The sequence below is a fragment of the Sycon ciliatum genome, chromosome 3 (assembly GCF_964019385.1).
Source record: "Sycon ciliatum chromosome 3, ocSycCili1.1, whole genome shotgun sequence".
NCBI lineage: Eukaryota > Metazoa > Porifera > Calcarea > Leucosolenida > Sycettidae > Sycon > Sycon ciliatum.
In genome coordinates this window covers 8,233,225-8,254,298 of record NC_088645.1, presented here as the reverse complement: position 1 = coordinate 8,254,298, position 21,074 = coordinate 8,233,225, and the positions used below count along the sequence as shown (strand labels likewise).

The following is a 21,074-nucleotide window of genomic DNA, read 5'->3' as shown; positions in this document are numbered from 1 at the left end:
GACCTGGTAGTTGTACCCGGGCCTTCGCAAGAGACTGCCACCGCATGCCACCACTGGCACTGGCGCCAGTCCAGACTCCAGAGTCACCAGGTCAGGTCAGAACTCACACTGTCAAATGCAGACATACGGACCGTCGGTCACCAGGTCATCATCATAGTCTACTCGTACAGACTATGCATGCTGCAGAGCGCAGGGACATGCCAGAGACCGGGAGTTGATAACCCGGAGTTCCACTAAGCCTCCGGCCCTGGCCTGGCACAGTCGCCAGGCCCATAGACTATGTAGTAGACTACATGGTTGACTCCCTGACCGGATCATGTTACATGAATACTGGTATGTAGATCCACATCTTGACTTACTCCTTCTACAGTTCTAGCCATCCCTGGTCCCGCGGCCTTATCCAGACCTGGACCCAGGCCCAAACCCCTTGCTTTGCAACACGATGCGGTGCCCTGTCAGTGTGGGACTCGGTGTGGGAATGTGCCCCCGTCCCAGGTCTCGCGGGCCCTCGAAAACCAGGTAGGCATTGGCGGATAATGCTCGAAACAATAATTTGCAGATTTTGCTCGAAAAGCAATGGCCAGAAGAAAATCCCTTAGCCTTACTTTCCTTCCGAAGTTCGTGTACCTCTTGTGACAAGTGGCAGAACCTTACACAATGCAACACAATATTGTGGAAAGGTCACAACAATAAGAGACAAGATCAAAAGGAAAGCTTTACAATAATAAAACGTAGCCTGTAAAATGTAAAGAGTCACTGAGTGCAGTTATCCAATATCCATGTCCAGTATTTATAATAAAAAATTATCTAAGAAAGGGTTTGCTCCCCACACCGGAGCTCGCGCTATTCCGCCGACTTTACGCGACACTGACTCACGCTGCTATCTGGTGTTCACGAGGTGTTTGCCGCCCTGGAAACGGAGCGTCTCTGTAAGTTTGTATCCCTGGTGATGTTTGTGCCTGGAGAGCACTATATAAGTGGTGCTCTTCAGGCACAATCTTCCTCAGCCTACTCAAGCTCAACTGCTGAGGTGTGAATTCCCCGAAACACTGTGTATTGAGCAGGGAGTGGTGCCTTCTTGCAGGTTTGCCGAGTCGAAGGCTCGATGGACTTCTCGTGTGCTCTGGATGGCAGTCGTGAGTCAGTCAAGTGTCAAGTAAAGTCGGCGGAATAGCGCGAGCTCCGGTGTGGCGAGCAAACCCTTTCTTACAAATCATCGCCGAAGTCGCAACCACTACTTCAAAAAATAATCTGCTGCAATTAATCGAACCTTGCACTGGCTACAAACCTTATGGCGAGCACTTCCTTGAATAGACTCTGATGGAGAGCAAAGGATTTATAGGAAGAAAAAAGCACCAATCAACTGCAAGTTACGCCACTAACACCACCAGTTACTAAACAATCAACTCATGCGATAACATTGCATGACACTGACCGACGGTACTGTCGTTCTACAAGCCGTTCTTTAGAGCCACGCAAGTAAGTTAGTTGTGTGGTATGTTGCTACATGTATGCGTGTGGTTTGACCGTGTTGTCCAATGGTCTTGCCAGTACTAGTATCGTCTTCGGCATACGAGACATGACACATCCGTCAACGTCGACTTTCAGCTTGTGCTTATCTTGGTTGCGCTCACCTTCCCCTCCTCTATGTTACTTAAACTTACTTTCTATAACTTAAAACCTTCCAAGCTGGAAGGCTGTTGGAGTGCGCATCCAAGACGTGCTTACTGCTAGAGCTTATTGCCAGTTCAATAGTTGTAGAACGTCAGTAGACTCAGAACCGTTGGTCAGTGTCGTGCAATGTTATCGCATGAACTGATTGTCAAGTAACAGGTGGTATTAGTGGTAGGCCCTGGCGGATAATGCCGGCAGAATTTCGAGCAGGATATGGGTTATTTTAGAAAAGTAGCAGAATGAGCAGACTTCGGCAGAAAAGTGCAGAAGAAGGAGCAGATACTCTGCAGAACCAGGTGTGAAGTGCGGAGAGGGCTGCTGGCGCCTATTTACGGCTCCATTGTGTTCACAGGCACGTGAGAATCCTGCAGAATACGAGCAGAATGGGGCAGAATACCGGCAGAATACGAGCAGAATGTCGAGCAGAAAACGCTACCTTACCGAGCATTATCGGCCAGGGCCTAGTTAGTGGACATTATAGCGTAACCACAATGTAAGTCCCTTTTCCTTCCTACTTCCTTGAATACTGCTCCATTTCTTTATCCACATACCAAACATGCATGAAACATGCCAGAAAACGGGCTAGATCAGATCTAGGAATGGGATATTAATACACAACACAGCGCTTGTAACATTAGCTAGACATCGTAAGAACCAGGCAGTCTCTCAGATCCAGAAGAATAGCGTTCAGGACATTGCGGTCGTCTTTTCAGCTTACTTCGTATTCCTCCGGACAGTACCTGGTCGCTGCCGGTCGCTGATGTTGAGTGTTTTGCCAGCCCCAGTTTCCCTTAGCATTCACATGGGTGATGGTTTGTTGGGAACCCTGCATACTCGAAAACATACTCGGGTCACCGTCTGATGTTGATCTGTTGCGAAGTTCGCACGAAAGTCTGTGAGTACCTACGAGCAACAGGCTCACGCGTTAAGTTCGCCATCAGCCGATAACGATGGTTGTGAAACCGCGAAGCCCTGAAGTCCTGAACCTTCTCTTCTCGCCACGAAGCCTATGAAGCCTCAAGGATTCTACCGCAAACCGCATTCACCATCAAAGTCCTCCTTGACATGGAGCCTGCACACCGGTGCTTCGGCTTGACTCCGTAGATATCCTTGGTTGTGTTGTCTCCGAGATGATTCCTGGCCTGCTGCGGGGCCGGGTGGTACTTCAATGGTAAAACCAAAGCCAAAGATCAGTTTTCGCTACAGGTGTCAATTTTTTTATGATCAGGTGTCCGAGTGATCATGTAGATCTACCATGGACATGGTTGTCTGTCAGAAGTCGGACCATGGCATGAGCCGGCGATAGGACGAGCATGCAGGCAGTCACGAGACTCCAGCTCGCGATCATCGTGAGCATGAAGCCGAAGCCTGTGGACGACGAAATCACCTGGAAAGGAATGATGGGTTGGCAGGTTGGTCGCCGACCTGAGCCAGGGGAATGTCATGTTCGACTATGATGCGGATTTTCAAATGCCGTGCACGGCCAAACTCCGCCACTATCTGAACGCGTGGCGTGCTGCTTCGTCAACTCGGTAACAAGCGAGCACAAGAGAAGTGATATTTTGTAGAAGCAATTGTTTGATTTTATCCACACTTGCGTGCGGGACAAGTCTGCAAACGAAAAGTGTAGGACGTAATCAAGTCACCTGCCATTGATTGGAAGTGGACACCCAACGAACGATCATGCTGCTCGCTGGAATTCAAGTGCTCGGTAAGAAACGACATCCCATTCAGGGCATTGGATCGGATGTTTTCCAGTAAAAATGACTGTGCCGAAGAATGGAAACGATCTACAAAATTAATTGTATGTCCTGGTTCCTGAACCTTGACAAGGACTGGTGCCGAAGAAAAAAAAGAGAAAATCGTTGCTGCCTCATTGATTCATTTGCGGCTGGGTGTGGTGCCCCGATGTCGTGGGCCGTAGGTCTGCGAGTGAAAGAAACAGCCATTGGCATTGATAAGATTGCGCAGTGTGGAGCACATGTCGACCTAAATGCAGCTTCCTGGCATAACACTGAGTTCCTGTATCGATGAACCCTTTTTCGGAGGCGAGCACACTGGGCTCGCAACTTCTCGCGATCTGTCTGCAATGACGCACCATTAGTATCAAGGGTGTTACTGTGTAGCAGAATGATGGTCCGCCCAAATGGGATACTTGATCGGAAATGGCCAGTATCGACCAAGAGCACCCATTTTGCACAAAGTGGCCGTGGGTGGATCAACTTCGAAACAAGGTTTGACCATGGCCTGACCAGCCGGGCCGGGTGCTGCGGGCCCGAGTATTGCCCTCCCCCCCCCCCCCCTTACCCAACCTCTGCTCTTCTTTTCAAGCAGGGCATATGCTTCCTATTTTAAAAGAATTCGGCCAGGACCTGATAGGTGTGATGTAGAATTTAGGTCACCCCTTACAGTTTATTGGGAACTCGTGACCGGGCACAATGGAAGCATGGATGCAGCGAATGGGACCACTTTGTGGTGGGTCTGATCTACTCACCTCCCACCACTTTAGGAGCTACATCTGCGCCTTGATCCTAGAGGGTGGTGACGTTCCTGCGGCTGCGGAAACTCGGCTTCCACGAGTCTCACGCGAATCGTGAATTTTTCTCTAGGGCGTGGAGGTGGAGAAGATGACGATGTTGTGGCTGATGAATTTCTCTGTCTCCCTGCAGGTCTTCTGAGTTGCTTGCTGATTGCTAAGAGTACGGCTGCAGTAGCATTTGCTGATGTGCCTTCTGTGCCACTGAGCAATGCAGCTGTGGCTGGCTTGAGAATGCCTGTGATTGGCTTGGGAACGTGGGCGTATGGCTTTCCAGGTAGGCTCACGCATGGTGACATACATGTACATGATGATCTACGCATGGTTGGAGCAATGCCACACTTGAAGGCAGAAGAGAACAGAGACAACCGGCTAGGTGCAGTTGTCTGAGGATTGCCTTAGCTTTGCTATATGTGCATGAAATGCCACATTACAAAAATGACCTGACCGGTTGTCTCTGCTCTCTTCTGACTTTGTGGCATTGCTCCATCCTTGTGGTGTTGAGCACTCCCGGCAATCTGGAAATTCTCGCTATTGTGTATGCATGGTTGCATGCAAGCAGCTATGCGTGCATGGATGAGTTTGCACTTGTGAATGCGGACCTCCAGAAATGTGATCGCAAACGTACATACATGTACATCAATTCGGAGACAATGCAGGCACACCACGTATTAGTACAGCACGGTGCATTGACTGATTGAGAGTACAGCCATGAACCCTGTATGGTAGCAAGAATGAGTTGAGGTCATGCATGCATACATGTACATGTACCTAATGACCACTGGCCCTGAGCTCAGCTAAGGCCCTCTTCAGACTAGATACAAAACAGCCTATAAGTCACATTTACATAGCAGTTTCCAAGACAACAACAAGAATCTGGCGGGAAGCCCAAAAAGCTGCCCAATCCTTTCAGGCAGGGTGCGAACCCTTGTACAAGGCAACTTTCCTGCATTTATCGTACTTTCACCAGGCAGTTGTACGAACTTTGTACCCGGGTACGACTGTCCGCTGCTTTCACACATCCCAGGCCCCTTGCGCAATTTCGTAGGGTCAAAGGTTGACTGTATATTGCATGTAAAATGTGTAGTCTGAATGCAGGCATGGAAACATGTTGCCTTTTAGGTTTTATGTGATTTTGTACTGGATGTTCTATGTACGTAGTCTGATGAGGGCCTAAGACTGAGACCTAACAAGGTCCAAACAGCTAGGTGTCCGGATCGGTTTGAGCAGTGTCTCCTCTAGGATTTCAAACCAACCGGGTACACGTGTACCTGGCACAGCTCTTGCAACCGGGTCAGAACTGGGTACATTCAAGCGCGGCTGTGGTACATTAGGGAGTCGTAAAAATATGTTACGACTCCTTCATGTACATGATTGTACATGGAACTCTGTTCACACGTGCCAACACTAGCTGCAGCCTAGCGCCTGTCTGTCATATCAGTAGTGTGTACCCCCTTGAAAAAGTCTTGATGTGACTCCCAACCGGGTCACAGGTGACCCGGTGTCATTATTCCAAACGGGTCCACGTACCCCCCCCCCCCAAGAAAAAGCGGGTCACTGACCCGGCTCTGGAGCAGACACTGTTGGGTGCTTCATAGTACGTGTATGTGTCTCTGCATAGTGAATTGCAGACAAACCCTCACCTTTTTTGTAACATGTGCGTGTGTGTGTCGCAGGAGAAAAGTGGAACGACACCATTGGCGGAATAACAGCGGGGCAGTTTATCAAGCTTGGTGGACGACGCATTGACGGGGCTCTGGGTTACGGAGATCAAGTTAGTGAGCAGTGACTGGACATCTGTGCATGCCTTTTTTTTTGTTTGGGCGTGGCAGAGTGGTTTATAGTCATGTGTTATGAGAGTGTGTGTATACGCCGTGAGAGCAAGAGAGGGGAGACAGCGAGGTGGGAGAGAGAGAGAGAGAGAGAGAGAGAGAGAGAGAGAGAGAGAGAGAGAGAGAGAGAGAGAGAGAGAGAGAGAGAGAGAGAGAGAGAGAGAGAGAGAGAGAGGGAGGGAGGGAGGGAGGGAGGGAGGGAGGGAGGGAGGGAGGGAGGGAGGGAGGGAGGGAGGGAGGGAGGGAGGGAGGGAGGGAGGGAGGGAGGGAGGGAGGGAGGGAGAGAGAGAGAGAGAGAGAGAGAGAGAGAGAGAGAGATACAATGTGTGTGTATGTGTGTGTGTGTGTGTGAAAAAAAAAAGAAAAATAGGGATTCACTGGCCAGAAAAAGTCACTTCAATCAGCTGTGTGGTGGATACCAGGCTAAAAATAGTGGCGGTCAATTCATCAGCCTTGCAAGCTGTTGAATGGTGTAATCCCAGCACAAGTTGCTATGTCTAACATAGCTGTTCGCTATCATCGCTTCCGCGATGGGCAGGTCTGAGGTGTGTGTGTGTGTGTGTGTGTGTGTGTGCGCGCGCGCACACGTGTACACGTGTGCGCGTGTGCGTGAAAGAGATAATAGATAGAGAGACAGACAGACAGACAGACAGACAGACAGACAGACAGACAGACAGACAGACAGACAGGCAGACAGACAGACCGAGAGCTGTGAGTGTGCACAAGTGGTTTGGAGTGTATATGCCTTCGCTTGCACCCAGACAAAAGTTAGCCATCAAGCACTAGCTCCACCGTCTACAGCATGATTAGAGTACCTGTTTGTAGTCGGACTTTATTATACTAAAATCATAATGTAATAACCTTTGCTATAGCTCAACAGGTCGAATTATTATTTGATTGTCTTGTTGCTTCTGCAGGCTGGCGTGGGCAAGGGAATTCTCGCCAGCGGCATTGAACGCTCGGAGTTGTTTGTCACCTCCAAGATCCCTTGCTACGGGTACAACGAGACGCTCAAGAACGTCGATGAGGCACTGAGCACGCTGAACATGTCGTACGTCGACCTGCTGCTCATCCACTGGCCGTACTCCAAGTCCAAGGTGTTCACGACGGACCCGAACTGCAAACCGGACACCGCCGCGTCCGCCAAGACCTGCCGCCAGTCGGTGTGGCGCGCCCTGGAGGCTGTCTTCCGCTCGGGCAGGGCCCGCGCCATCGGCGTGTCCAACTTCGAGCAGAACCACCTGCAGGACATTCTCGACATGGCCGACGCGCTCGTACCGGCCGTCAACCAGGTTGAGTTCCACCCGTACTGGCACGAGGACGACCTGGTGGCGTTCTGCCAGAAGCGCAATATCACCTATAATAGCTACTCGCCGCTGAGCTGCCCTGACTGGGCGCCCAAGACGCATTTCTGGTCCAAGAAGCACGGCGCGCTCGACGAGGACGTGGTCATGCAGGCTGCCAAGGCGCACGGCAAGACACCGGCGCAGGTCGTCATCCGCTGGGCGTGGCAGCAGGGCGTGGTCGTTAACCCGCGCACGTACAGCACACAGCACATGGCCGAGAACCTGGCCGTCTTCGACTTTGAGCTGAGCGCGGCGGAGATGGCGGCCATTAGCAGCATCAAGCCGCCCAAACTGAACAAGGTGTGCCCAGATCCACACAAAGACCCTTGATAATCACTCGGTACTGGCTGAGGCTGCTGAGTTCAGCACTCTTGTGTTGGGCATAATTACACCACTGCATTCGAGAGCCTAATATTATACACAACAACAAATCCACGATCTTCATGAACTTGGCAGCCCATGGAAATATTCTGAGCCGACAACCTGCTCAGTTCAGCACTACAAGTTGTGTTGGGCACGATCATACCATGCACTGATTCGAGAGCCTTACGGATATCTTGCAGCAGCAAGTCAATATCTTCATGAAGCCCGTGGAAATTTTCTGTCCTGATACTTTAACATGACATTTGACGATTTGTATAGTCCCATTGACTTCTATTGAGATAACTGCGGGGACTTCTTTTCTCTTCTTTCGATGAATTTACCAATGTGATTCTGGTTGTATCCCCCACTGATAGTTGATGTGTGGGTGTGTTTGGGGGAGGGGTGCAAAATAGGAATGCATAAGATTACGAGTATATTCACAAAATAAAGTGAATTCCTATCTGTCCTCAATCGTCACTGAGAGGCAGAGGCAAGGGCTGTGCAAAATCTTACGACGCCTGTTCGTCATCTTGTTGCCACCCTTCAGCAAACCAGTATGTCTACTGAGTAGATTCTAATGCTGCATACATGTACATGTACATGTACATGTACATGTACAATCATGCTGTTTTGCCGGGTGATCGACCAGAACTGATCAAATGAATCAATCACTTTCGATAACACGTACATGTAATGGCATCAACTACAGTCAACTAACTGGTTACTTCGCTAATAACGACTGCGGATATAACGACAATTCGCGAATAACGACAGAATTTCCATGCCCAGAGCAAAGTCCCATCCAACTGTAATACTGTAAGCTAGTATAATGAGACTTCGGGTATAACGACACTTCGCGAATAAGGACACTTTTTTGATGCCCCGCCGAGTGTCGTTATACGCGAAGTAATTAGTTGACTGTACATAACTAAAATGATCACGTGACGTGTGCCAATGATCTGACATGATCAGACAGTACTCGGTAGTCCTGGGTCCTGGAAAGCGACAAAAATGTCACTCAGCAGGCGCTACATCGTGCTGACTTTTACAACGTTTAGTTACATGTAGCAGCCGTTCGTGTTCATCGTTTACTTCAATTCAAGTGACTTTTCTAGCGACAGGGTCAGCTCATGCCACGGTATCGGTGTGTGTGTGCTTGAGACGGAGGTCGAGTCGCGCCGGCGTATCGATCAATCGCTACCGGTACCTGACTGAATCGAACGGAAGCTGACCATCGGGGCGGAGTCGAACATTGAAGATGGCAGTGACCGCTGTCGCCCTTCTAGTTCTCTGCGTGGCTGCCTTCACTCAGGGTGAGTAGATTCTACGAGCATGCAATGCTGTTGTTGCATAGCAATGAAATTATTATTATCATTATTATACGCATTCCCGCGGCAGCGTCAACCAAGCAGTTATGCTTGATCCACATGTTCGCTTATGCTGGACATAGAAACAAAGGCAGATGTAGACAGCTCCTAGAGAATGGGGCTCTACAAAACCAATGATCGAAGTTAGTACTTCAGTAACATGGAGCGTCATAAAATTGGTCTCATTGGGAAAAATGTCATCATTGTTGTCTCCTCATGTAGCATCATGGTCAATGGGTGGCCAGATAATTAATTAATTAATAACAATGAAAACCAAAAAAACATCATGTGCAGCATGACCGAGTGCGTGCAGGCCCTGCATGCGAGAACCAAAATTAGAATTCAGGATTCTGATTTCGGACCAATGCTGCTATGCAGCTGCACTGCACTGATGCAAAGCTTGAGACTGATGAGACAGATCAGAGCACACTGACTGTCTGTCAGTCCTCACTAGCACTGTCAGGCCCTGAGCTGCAATGGTGTAGTACCGTATTTTACCCGTTACAAGTCGACCTGTTAACTAAAGACCTAAAACCCGACCTAAAAAGGGGAAGTCGACTTACAACCGGGGTATAACTGCCCCCCTTAAACTGGCAAATCGAGGCCCCAAGTCTGGAGGTCGACTTACAACCGGTAAAATTCGGTACCTGGCTCCTCGGGGGGGGGGGGGTAGCACGGCCCCCAGGTCGGTTACAGGGGCAAACCGTGAATGAATCATTACCCTGCCCTACAGTGCCCAGTTGCAGTATGCATCTCTAGCTACAGTGCTGGCAACTGAAATCCGACCCCCTAGCGGTGCGTCCACATTCTAGCGGTCTCTGTATCGTTGTTTTACCATCCCGCGTTGGGTCTTTGCGATGTGAGCGCACGGCTCGGGGGTCGGATTTCAGTTGCCATCACTGTACATGTACATGATTGTACTATGATGTAACCTAACACTGGTTAAAAACCAGTACTAGATAAACCTTGTTATAGTTCACGCAATTGTTAGATTGACAGCATGAAACAAGGTGGAGGACACTGTGTTCGGAAGGTTGTAGTAAGGTCACTGTTTCCGAACACAGTGTCCTCCACCTTGTTTCATGCTGTCAATCTAACAGTTGCATGTACATACTAGCACCTCATCAGTGCCTGGTTATTTTTAGCTACACTTTCAGTTGACAACAGTACAGACTTGCTGCTAGCATGGTCAGGGCTGTAGCACCCCCCCCCCCCCCCCCCCCACTGCTTTGAGATAGGCCAAATGGGGGGGGGGGGGGATACTTCACCGGGATCGGGAATGAGCATGGTTGACGAAAAACGACCCAGTTTATTACTGTGGGTCCTTTTTGAAAAAAAAGAAGAAAAAAGGTCCGTCCGCCCGGACCAGGTGCTACGACCCTCGTAATACTAGGCACCACTGATCAGGAAGAGCTAGCAAACCAGCACGCTTTAGTAGAATATTTCTTGAAAGAGGGGCATGAGTGCACAAATAGTCAAATAGGTTGTAATTGTTGAATCCCAGTCCAAACAAGAAAGCAACGTAGCGAGAGTCGAGAATGGAATCGAGAATCAACGAATCTAGAGTCAAGTGAGAGAGCGACAACGCAATATAAAGGGCCTGGGTAGCTATGGCAAACATGGGCGCGCAAGTAGCTACCCAGGCCAAATGAATAATGCATGAACTAATGAATTATATGAATTAATATAATTGTGGGCCTAACATAATTATAACTCTCGTGAGTAAGTACTAGTGGTTGTAATCCGTTTTTCCCGTTTTCTTTTTGTTGCTACATTGTACATGTACATGTATTGCTACTGCTAAATCTGATTTTCACAACCATGCCTGCAAACTTATCGCTGGCACGTACACACACGCACACACACACGCATGCATGCACACACACACACACACACACACCACACACACACACACACACACACACACACACACACACACACACACACACACACACACACACACACACACACACACACACACACACACACACAATGTGACATGCCTATGATTACAGTGACAGCAGCGGCATCTTCCCAGCTGAACGTGCCGCACAGTCTCGGCGATGGCCCAGTCAGTGTGCGGTTGCGCAATGCAGCCATGCCAGGTGTGATGATGCCGGTTGCTGGTCTGGGTACAGGCAACTACGGCCCACCAGGTGAGTACTCAATGAGACTGTTCTGAGCATGCACAGTACAGTGTATTTACCTACGCTGTGCATGCATGCAAGAGTGCCTTGACATTAGTATACTTCTGATTGGATGAGTACAAAGTGAGCATGCACAATCTTACACAATGCTTGTTCTGAGTGCAACCTACATGTAGCTACGTCCACCAGGCCTGTAGACACAACCAGGCGTAGTAAACAGTACGGTACTTTAGGAATTGCTATGACAGTGGTACTACTCCTGGTTGGAAGTACCGGTATATTGTATATTGTACGAGAACTCTTAGAAGTCTCAGAGGAAACTGTTTACTCTTAGAAGTACTTGCCATTTGTATAGACCTTGTAAGAGAAAGATGTGATTTAGAAGTAAGCATTATTGCTGCTTATGTGAGACTGAGAGGGGCTAGAACTGAGCGGCAGAATAGGACGGATAGAGCTGTTCTGTTGGGCATACAGTGAGACCTGTGTGTTTGCCGGACCCCGTACCAAGCGGAATCCTGTAGCGAGCGGACACATTTTCAATTTTTCATGCGCCAAAGTGCTGTGGATCAAATGTGCATCCCTGGATCTAGCGGAATCCTGTCAAATCAGGACAGTTTCCGCTGCACCCAGGGCAGGGCGTCCAGTTAGGGCAGGTTTTACTGCATACTAGTACTGTATTTCCCCGAATATAACGGTCGCACCTTTTTACACTAAAATTCAAGGGTAAAAATGGGGGGGGGGTGCGACTGACAATCGCGTATGACTTACTATTGAATTCAATATATCAAGTCAATATGGCTCAAACCTGAAAATGGCAGTGTGACTTATAATCGAGTGCGACTTATAATCGGGGAAATACGGTATGTACGAGTTTAAACTACCTTTTTTGGCACTGTGCGCAGGTGAGCTATGGGACGTGGCAACGTGCGAGGAAGCCGTGCTGAACTTTCTGAAGAGTGGCGGACGACGCATTGACGGCGCTCTCACCTATAACGGGCAGGTGAGCTACTGTGTTGCCATGGAGACTGACACCGCCGTCGGAGTCCTGCGACCAGTGGTGCGACCGCGGTTGTACCACTGGTCGTCCAGGATGGTACACCCGGCTGGCCAGAGCGCCTGTAGAGTGCTGAAGCGTGCCCTGTTGGCCGAAAGAGCCGATATTTTCCGCTGCGGGACACTCCCGTAACCCACGGCCGTACCACTCCCCACTGCCCTGTGACGCCCATGTAGTGTAGTAGCCTCTAGTAGGTCATGTATTTGTGCCGTCAATCTGCTGATCGCTTTCTTAGCCTAGTATTTGATCCCACTGATTTTGAGTCCCTGATACGTAAGCGACCGAACATATTGCAAATGGACTGCTTATATTTCACTCCCGTTCCCACTCCCTCAACCTATGAATATGTTTACAGAAACGCCATAAATAGATTACAGACCTCCTAATCAAAATAGAAGAAATCACATGGAAACGAGTTATGAAGCAACTATCCACGACTGTAACAAGATAATAATCAGCCAGCAACTTGATCGCACTTTCTGACTGCTTATCAATATAATTATTATCTTGTTACAGCCGTGGATAGTTGCTTCATAACTCGTTTCCATGTGATTTCTTCTATTTTGATTATATTTACTGGCTCAGTATACGAGTTAAATTTGTAGACCTCCTAATTGGTCAATAGGCTATACATGAGTGTAAACATCCTCGCATTGATCACCATAGTACATATGATATGTGTTCAAACTCTGTCCATCTTGTGTGCTGTCTTGATCTCAGCTTGGCGTCGCTTCAGCCATCAAAGCCAGCGGCATTCCGCGCTCCGAGATCTTCATCACATCCAAAACACCACTGGCCGGCTTCAACGAGACAATGAGGAACTTTGAGCAGGTTCTGAGCGACCTCAATACCACCTATGTCGACCTGCTGCTCATTCACGAGCCATGCTCTAAGACGCGCTCCACCGACCCCAACTGTCCTCCAAACCCGACAAGTCACAAATCATGTAGACTCTCTCAGTGGAGAGCCATGCAGGAGATATTCAAGTCCGGGCGTGCCAAGTCGATCGGAGTGTCCAACTACGTTGCGCGGCATGTTCAGGAGATCATAGATACTCCAGGTAAGGTTGTATATTTCTGTGTGTGTGAGCGTGTATCTGTAGGTTAAGTTAGTACGGAGGGATCCTGGCGCAAAGTTGAACCCACTTGAACTTTCAATACAAGTGCCTGGCACTTGAAAGTTCAAGCTGGTGGGTTCAACATTGTGCCAAGATTCCCTCTACAAAAACTATGTCATGTTTTGTGTGTGTGCGTACATGCGTGAGTGTGTGCATTTGTGGTGTGCAATTTGCTATGGCTTTGCTATCATCGCCTCCAGCTATAGGTTTCTAGGGTCTGATGCCTGATGGGTATGGGTATGTGTTTCCGTTTGTCCATACATGTGTGTGTACACGTCTATGTGTGCGGGTTCCTTTCAGGAATGCTGCTGCCCACGGTGGTCCAGAACGAGTTTCAGCCGTATTGCCACGACAACGAGCTGGTGACATTCTGCTGGCAGCACAATATCACGTTCAACAGCTACGCACCGCTCACCACGCCCGACTATGGACCCGTGGTGCACAACTGGCCGCTGAAACGCGGCGTGCTGGACGAGCCCACTATGCTAGCTATCGGTAAGAAGTACGGCAAGACGTCGGCACAGGTCACGCTACGCTGGCACTGGGAGCAGAGCATCGTCGTCAACCCGCGTTCAATGAACGCGTCGCACATCGCCGAGAACCTCGGCATGTTCGACTTCAAGCTGAACGCCGCCGACATGGAGGCCATAGCCGCTATAGTGCCGCCGAGCGTTAACGGTGGACGCGTGTGCGGAAACCCGTACAAGTGTACATAACCGTCCCTGCACATTACCTAGACTGTATTGCCAAGTCAGCCATCGGGTGTGCGGAAACCCGTACAAGTGTACCAAACTTTCTTACTTATTACCCAGACTGCATTGCCCAGTCAGCCATCATGCAATAGGCATTTTAACTTCAATTTCACACCAAACCAGGGAGTAGTAAAATACCATATGTTTACATTTCTTTTCTTTTCACCAGCCCTACATTCGTCAATTCACGCTATTTTTAATTAAAGGACAGCATGTCCCTCATACCAGGCACCGATGTTAGCCACTGACACTTCTGACACCAAGAAGCCATGCGGACCCTCCCCCAATGCGTTGGATCGACACTGGCCGAAAAGATCTCAAGAGTGTCAAACTTAGGCGGGCCATCCGTAAATACCGATATTAATTTTATTTAGAAACGAAAACTAGTCGTTTCTCTTCAACCCCCTTACCTCCCCCCCCCCCCCTCCCTCAGAAACGAACACATACAAACGATGCATAGTGTCGATATTTTTCTTTTCTTTTCTGAACGTGCCCACACATACAAAACTGTGCATCGATATTTTTCGAGAAACGAACGGGCGCTCAACCTCCTCCCCCCTAAACGACTAGTTTTCGTTTCTAAATAAATATCTATATTTACGGATGGCCCCTTACCATCAGCAACGCCCAGACCCAAGCTCATGACCTTAAACAATGGCGAGAAACTGTCAACAGAATGCGTTAGTTCATGCTTTGAGTAGGGACCGGCGGATTCTGCCCGAAAAGGTGGCAGATTCTGCTCGAAAAGCAGTGAAATTGGCAGAACCACACAAACCTTATGGCGGGCAATTCCTCGAATTCTGCTCCATTTCTTTATCCACATACCAAACATGCATGAAACTTACCAGAAAAAGTACCGAATTCTGCCATTTTTTCTGCCGGCAGAATCCGCCGGACCCTAGCTTTGAGCTGTCCCCCGTGAATTCCGTGGATTGCAGAATTTCCGCAGAATCCAGTAGTGTCCGCAGAATTCAGAAAATCCCGCGGAATATTGCAGAAAAGAGAGAAAAACTGCTTTTTCTGGAGACTTTCAATGTATTTTCAAAGCCAAACCAACCTGCTTGTGCCTTTCAAAATCAGCTGGCAGTATATTTTACAGCTTTCAATTTTTTCGACCAGGATTTCGCATAATTTTTGTTCAGAATTTGTAGGGACAACAAACTTAGGTGGGATTGCGGAAAGTCGACCTGTTTTTACGCTCATTTTCCTTGCAGAATTGCTGCAGAATAGAGACGGATTTGCAGAATTTACTGTTTTTAGCCGCAGAATTCTGCACGGAATTTCTGATATTTTGCCGCGGAATTCACGGGGGACAGTTTGAGTGACATGCGAAACCGTATACAGTAAAACCTGTGTCTAACGACCACCCCTAGGCCCTTGGACCCTTGGGGTCAGAGAAAGTGGTTTTTAGTGGCAGGTGGTCCTTAGAGGTTTGCATCGCACAACCACATATACGAGTATGAATGCGAGACCGTCCGTGCCTGGCGAAGTGGTACACTGTACAGTCAGACGTCGCTTATCCGGTCCTCGTTTATCCGGATCCCTCGCCATCCGGAAGAAAAAAGCTGGTTACATATTTACAGCATACGTGATGCATCCAACATAAACGGTGTTCGGTTATCCGGTTCCCCCGCCTATCCGGATATTTTTTGGAAAACGGATGTGTGCGGTTAAGCGAGGTCTGACTGTAGTACCAGGCTGTTCGCTAGTCGCGCTGGTCTTTAATATAATTATCATCATTATGTATGCCCTTTGATGCAATTCCCAAGTGTAACTTTCAAAGGTTTTCGACCACAATTGTTGTTGGGCTTCTCGGATGTGCGCAATCTCTTCACATCCATTCTACCATAGTCCACCATATAAGCAGAGTCCCGCACAGAACCAAGGCTGCTCAACACCGTGAGCTGGAGTGGCGGTACACACACGCTGCGGAGAGGCAATCGGTTACGTGACGATTGCCCAGAGCGTGAAACCGACACACGCCAGGTGCCACTAGCACTCCCGTCGCGAAAATCCCTCCACAGCCTGATCACTGGGTACTGAAAGAGATGAGAAAACAAGACAGTACCCACACTGAGTAGGGTAACAATGATGGTGAAGCAAACCCATACCGTTCGCTTACAAGTACCCAACACCTGGGGTGAAGAAGATATTCAGAAAACTACTTGAAAATTAATTAATAACAATAAAGCCACGATCAGAAGTGCTGAACCAGCAGCAGCAGCATAAACGGATAAAAACGCACACAAGCTAGGCACACAGATGCCGGAATGTAACGTGCAAAGTACAAAGCAAAGAAGCCGGATATCTCTGGGAGTAAGGTCTGGAGCTGGGGGAGTAAGGGTAGCAGTGAGGAAAGGACAGCACATAGGTCACCACTGCAATCTCACTGGAAAGAAGCAGTGCCAACCCGGGAGTAGTAAAATACCGGTACTTTACTACTCGCTGTCGTCAACACGCACACACAGGCACGCACACGTGCACATGTGCACACACACACACACACACACACACACACACACACACACACACGGCAGCCTTGATGTGCTGATGCCGGCGGGCTACGTGCCCAGTTTCTTCAGTGGCTCCTCCAGATGCGCCGCCATCTTGTCAGCCTAAACACAGATACACACAGTCATGGGGACCACACGACACGCAACGTCTACGTTTGTAACTTGATACAAAGCACAGTTTATGGTTGATAAATATGGTGGTAAAGATACACCTGGCAATATGGCAGCTGGTACAGCTGCAGTGGTGTCTTCAACTTCATTCTCCCAAAGCACAGTTTACTAGCGATAAGTCTACACCTTTCGCTCACGCACTCTCGAAATCATCTGTACTTGCGTAATGCGGACACTGTGGTCTTTCACATAGCTATACAGTCAGACCTTGCTTATCCGGTCCTCTTTTATCCGGATCCCTCGACATCCGGTAGAAAATCGTTGGCTACCAATTTACAGCATATGTCATGCACACATACAGTATGTGCGTTCGATAATCCGGTTCCCTCGCCTATCCGAATATTTTTTGTGGAAAACAGATGTGTGCGGTTAAGTGAGGTCTGACTGTAGTACAATATACTGATGCTGTACGTTAGCCACGCATGTTGATACCTCGAGAGCAGGATTCATCGACAATAGACTGTACAGCAACTGGAGAGAGAAGAGCGCCGCACTAAACGACAAAGAGGATCGGCTTGCATTTACTGGATTGAACAGAGTTACACTGATGATGCTGACCGGAACAAACAAATACCTCCTTGCTACACCGGTGTAATGCCCAGTCAGCAACAGCAGCAGCAGCAGTAGTGGGGGCAGCAGCAGCAGCAGCAGTGGGGGCAGCAGCAGCAGCAGCAGCAGTGGGCAGCAGCAGCAGCAGTGATAGCAGCAGCAGCAGTGACAGCAGCAGTGACAGCAGCAGCAGCAGCAGCAGTGGGGCAGCAGCAGTGGCGAAAGGAACAACCCCAGCAGCAGCAGCAGTGGCGAAAGGAACAACCCCAGCAGCAGCAGCAGTGGGGCAGCAGCAGTGGCGAAAGGAACAACCCCAGCAGTAGCAGCAGCAGTGACAGCAGCAGCAGCAGAGCAGCAACAGCAACAGCAGCAGCAGAGCAGCAACAGCAACAGCAGCAGCAGCGGCAACTCGAACTAACCTTGAGTCGTAGCATGCCCAGCCCGACACCCTTGCCAGCAAAAAGGCACAGTAGGCCACCGGGAACTCTGTTGATCACAACGGAACCGTCCTGAAGGTGTGAAAATAAAAACAAATCATCGCAATGAATTACACGCTCTGCACATTCACCATAACAGTCATATATGTACAGCCCACTTATCCAAAACCGGCACCCGAAGTTTTTGCAAGTCTTGCACGAATAGTGGTAGAATAGTGGAAGAAGTAGTGAAAGTTTTTGGGAACACAGCCTCATGCTGTGTGATCAGTTGTGTTGAGTGGAGAGCAGATCTAGTGAAAGTGCACAGCCTGCATTGTGTGACCATGTACTGTAATACGGGAAACGCTTGCATTGGTTTTAGTTCATGATGGACGAGCACAGACCGATTTTGCACCTCGGAATGTTTGCGATTCGAGTCAGTTTCAGTAGTTGTTTTAACTACAGTTCTACGTTGCGAGCCGGCTTACTTTGGTGACTTCACACCCATTGCGAAAATTGCGAAGGATTCCAGGTCGCAGAGGTTTCCCGGTTTACAGGACATGCAATAATACTGTAGTATTCATGCTTGCCGTAGACCTACAGAGCCTGTGAACAGTAACATGACGAATGCGCCGCAGTACTCACCACACATGGCAATATCATCTGTATTCACCATATGTGGCAGTATCATCTGTACCAACCATACATGGCAGTATCATCTGTACTACTCACCATACATAGCAATAATCATCTGTACCCACCATACATGGCAGTATCATCTGTACTACTCCCCATACATAGCAATATCATCTGTACTCCCCATACATGGCAATATTATCTGTACTCACCATACATGGCAGTATCATCTGGGTCATGTGGCCTGGCGGTGCAAACTGCTTGCCGGCCTTCTCGTAGGACAGCCAGATGCTGGAGGAGATAGCGGCACGCACCTTGGCATCGCGGTCGTCCTCACCGGCAAACGCCAGCAATGAGCCTTCACTGTTTAGAAGACTGTGGAAGCACGCGTGCACACACACATACACACACAGGTCCAAGCAGAAACATGCACACACGCACACACATGCATACATGTACACACACACATGCACACACACCTCAGACCTGCCCATCGCGGAAGCGATGATAGCGGACAGCTATGTTAGGCATAGCAACTTGTGCTGGGATTACACCATTCAACAGCTTGCAAGGCTGATGAATTGACCGCCACTAATTTTAGCCTGATATCCACCACACAGCTGATTGAAGTGGCTTTTTCTGGCCAGTGAATCCCTATTTCACACACACAGACACACACACACACACACACACACGCACACACACACACACACATACACACACGTTTCAATTTTCATTATATCAAGCACCGTCCAAAAACCCATCCGAGAGCCGGAGGGGCCGTATGAACCTTGCCGCTGCTGTCGGCACGCGGGTCGGATTCTGTCCCTGCGGAAAATCGCGGAGAAAATCTTTGACAATTGCGCAAATCTTGCGGTGCATATTGGGCTGAATCTGCAGCAAAATATGCAGTAAGGAGCTGAATTCGCGGTAGAATATGACGGAACTTGCTCGCAAGGCTGCATGCATGTTGTGCGCGCCAGAGTCAGTCGATCGTAAGAACAGCGCTTTCACCTACACTGAAAAACACCATGACTTTTCGAATTCTGATATTTTTTCCTCGCATTTCGCGAGAGACGCCGAAATTCCGCGGATGTGGTTGCGGCCGTAAGATCGTGATTTCCTGTGGGGACAGCGGATTTCTTTGGACACGACTGTAGAAGGGGAAGCGTGACAGAATCTTCATACTACCGTTCGCATAATGTATACGGTATTGTGTGTGTGTGTATGTGTGCGCGCGTTTGTGTGGTGTATGTATGTGTGTGCACATCTGTGTTTGAGTGGGCGTGTGTGTGTGTGTGTGTGTGTGTGTGTGTGTGTGTGTGTGTATGTGTGTGTGCGGTCAATTCATCACCCTTGCAAGCTGTTGAATGGTGTAATCCCAGCACAAGTTGCTATGTCTAACATAGCTGTTCGCTATCATCGCTTCCGCGATGGGCATGTCTGAGGTGTGTGTGTGTGTGTGTGTGTGTGGTGTGTGTGTGGTGTGTGTGTGCTATGGACCCAAGCGTCGTTGGAGAGATGTGGCAGCTTCAGACCTGCGTGCGACCGGTATCCCGGAGGCGCAATGGTACCACCTTGCTCAGGACCGGAGGGACTGGCGCGAGCGTAGCCGTCGGAAGCCACCAAGCCAGCCCCAACCAAGAGTGTTCGTCTGTGTCCGCGACTTTCGCCGTCCGAATGATTTATCCCGACACAAGAACTACTGCCTCGCCCAATAGCTATCATCGCCTTTGGCGATGGGCTTTCCAAAAGTCCAAAGGTGTGTGTGTGTGTGTGTGTGTGTGTGTGTGTGTGTGTGTGTGTGGTGTGGTGTGTGTGTATGCGTGCGTGTACCTGTACGTAGTGTGTGCGTGTGTGTGCGTGTGTACTGCACACACGCGTCACTTTATGGATGGTACATTTACCGTACGAACTTTCGGATCGTGAGATGTATCCCGGAATTATTTTCACTCCTGGTTTTCATTTACCAGCACATAGCCATAGGGGGAATGTGAACTGCCATGGGACTTACACTGTGTTTCGAACTCCATTAGTATTTGTCTGTTCCAACACTTTCGCCAGCGCCTTGGGCTTGAGCATGGCGAAGGTTCTAAAACACTTCAAATCCGGCTGAGGAGATCTGACACAAAGGCGAAGAAGTTGAGCGGAATGCGACTCCAACAACGCTCTAAACCCTATGTCGGGAGCAGAGGACCATGGAGGACAGCTACTACAGAGAACTACTAATAATACTAGTACAAGCTGCTCACCAAACAGCTGAGTGTAACTGTACTACAGTGTACTCAGATTCAGGATAGATGATAGATCTTCAGTCAGACTTCACTATCCAAAAACACTTTGAAAAGTTTGAACGTGCCAAAAAAATATTTCCGAAATCAGTCTTTTGCGCATGTGGACGTGGGGTCTTTTGTGCATATAATAATATTATTATCAAGATTGAGTATATCAAGAGTTCATAAGACATAACCCCCACTCCCCCAGGTCATGAGGTTATGAACTCTTGATGCATAATTTAATAGCATGCAGAAATGACATCATGAATGATCACTACAACATAATTGTGTCATACATAATGTACATATGCCAAGGGCCAAGAGT

At 48.9% G+C, this 21,074-nt stretch overlaps 3 protein-coding genes across 3 annotated transcripts; 2 read left to right on the top strand and 1 right to left on the bottom strand.

Annotated features, from left to right (window-relative positions):
- The first annotated feature begins 3,187 nt into the window (after positions 1-3,187).
- On the top strand, positions 3,188-8,118 carry LOC135811330 (glyoxal reductase-like). The gene is made up of 4 exons (XM_065324555.1): positions 3,188-3,385; positions 4,344-4,487; positions 5,887-5,984; positions 6,960-8,118. The coding sequence occupies exons 1-4, from the start codon at positions 3,358-3,360 to the stop codon at positions 7,716-7,718; spliced, it is 1,029 nt and encodes a 342-aa protein (XP_065180627.1). The 5' UTR covers positions 3,188-3,357; the 3' UTR covers positions 7,719-8,118.
- Positions 8,119-8,885: 767 nt separating this feature from the next.
- Positions 8,886-14,436, top strand: LOC135811329 (9,11-endoperoxide prostaglandin H2 reductase-like). Its single transcript, XM_065324554.1, has 5 exons — positions 8,886-9,064; positions 11,134-11,274; positions 12,168-12,265; positions 13,040-13,379; positions 13,737-14,436. The coding sequence occupies exons 1-5, from the start codon at positions 9,010-9,012 to the stop codon at positions 14,150-14,152; spliced, it is 1,050 nt and encodes a 349-aa protein (XP_065180626.1). The 5' UTR covers positions 8,886-9,009; the 3' UTR covers positions 14,153-14,436.
- A 1,781-nt stretch (positions 14,437-16,217) lies between these two features.
- On the bottom strand, positions 16,218-20,738 carry LOC135812442 (ragulator complex protein LAMTOR2 homolog). The gene is made up of 4 exons (XM_065325811.1): positions 20,488-20,738; positions 18,686-18,848; positions 17,841-17,930; positions 16,218-16,803 (listed from the first exon to the last, which is right to left on the bottom strand). Exons 1-4 carry the CDS (start codon positions 20,553-20,555, stop codon positions 16,750-16,752), a joined length of 375 nt encoding a protein of 124 aa, XP_065181883.1. The 5' UTR covers positions 20,556-20,738; the 3' UTR covers positions 16,218-16,749.
- Positions 20,739-21,074: the final 336 nt, after the last annotated feature.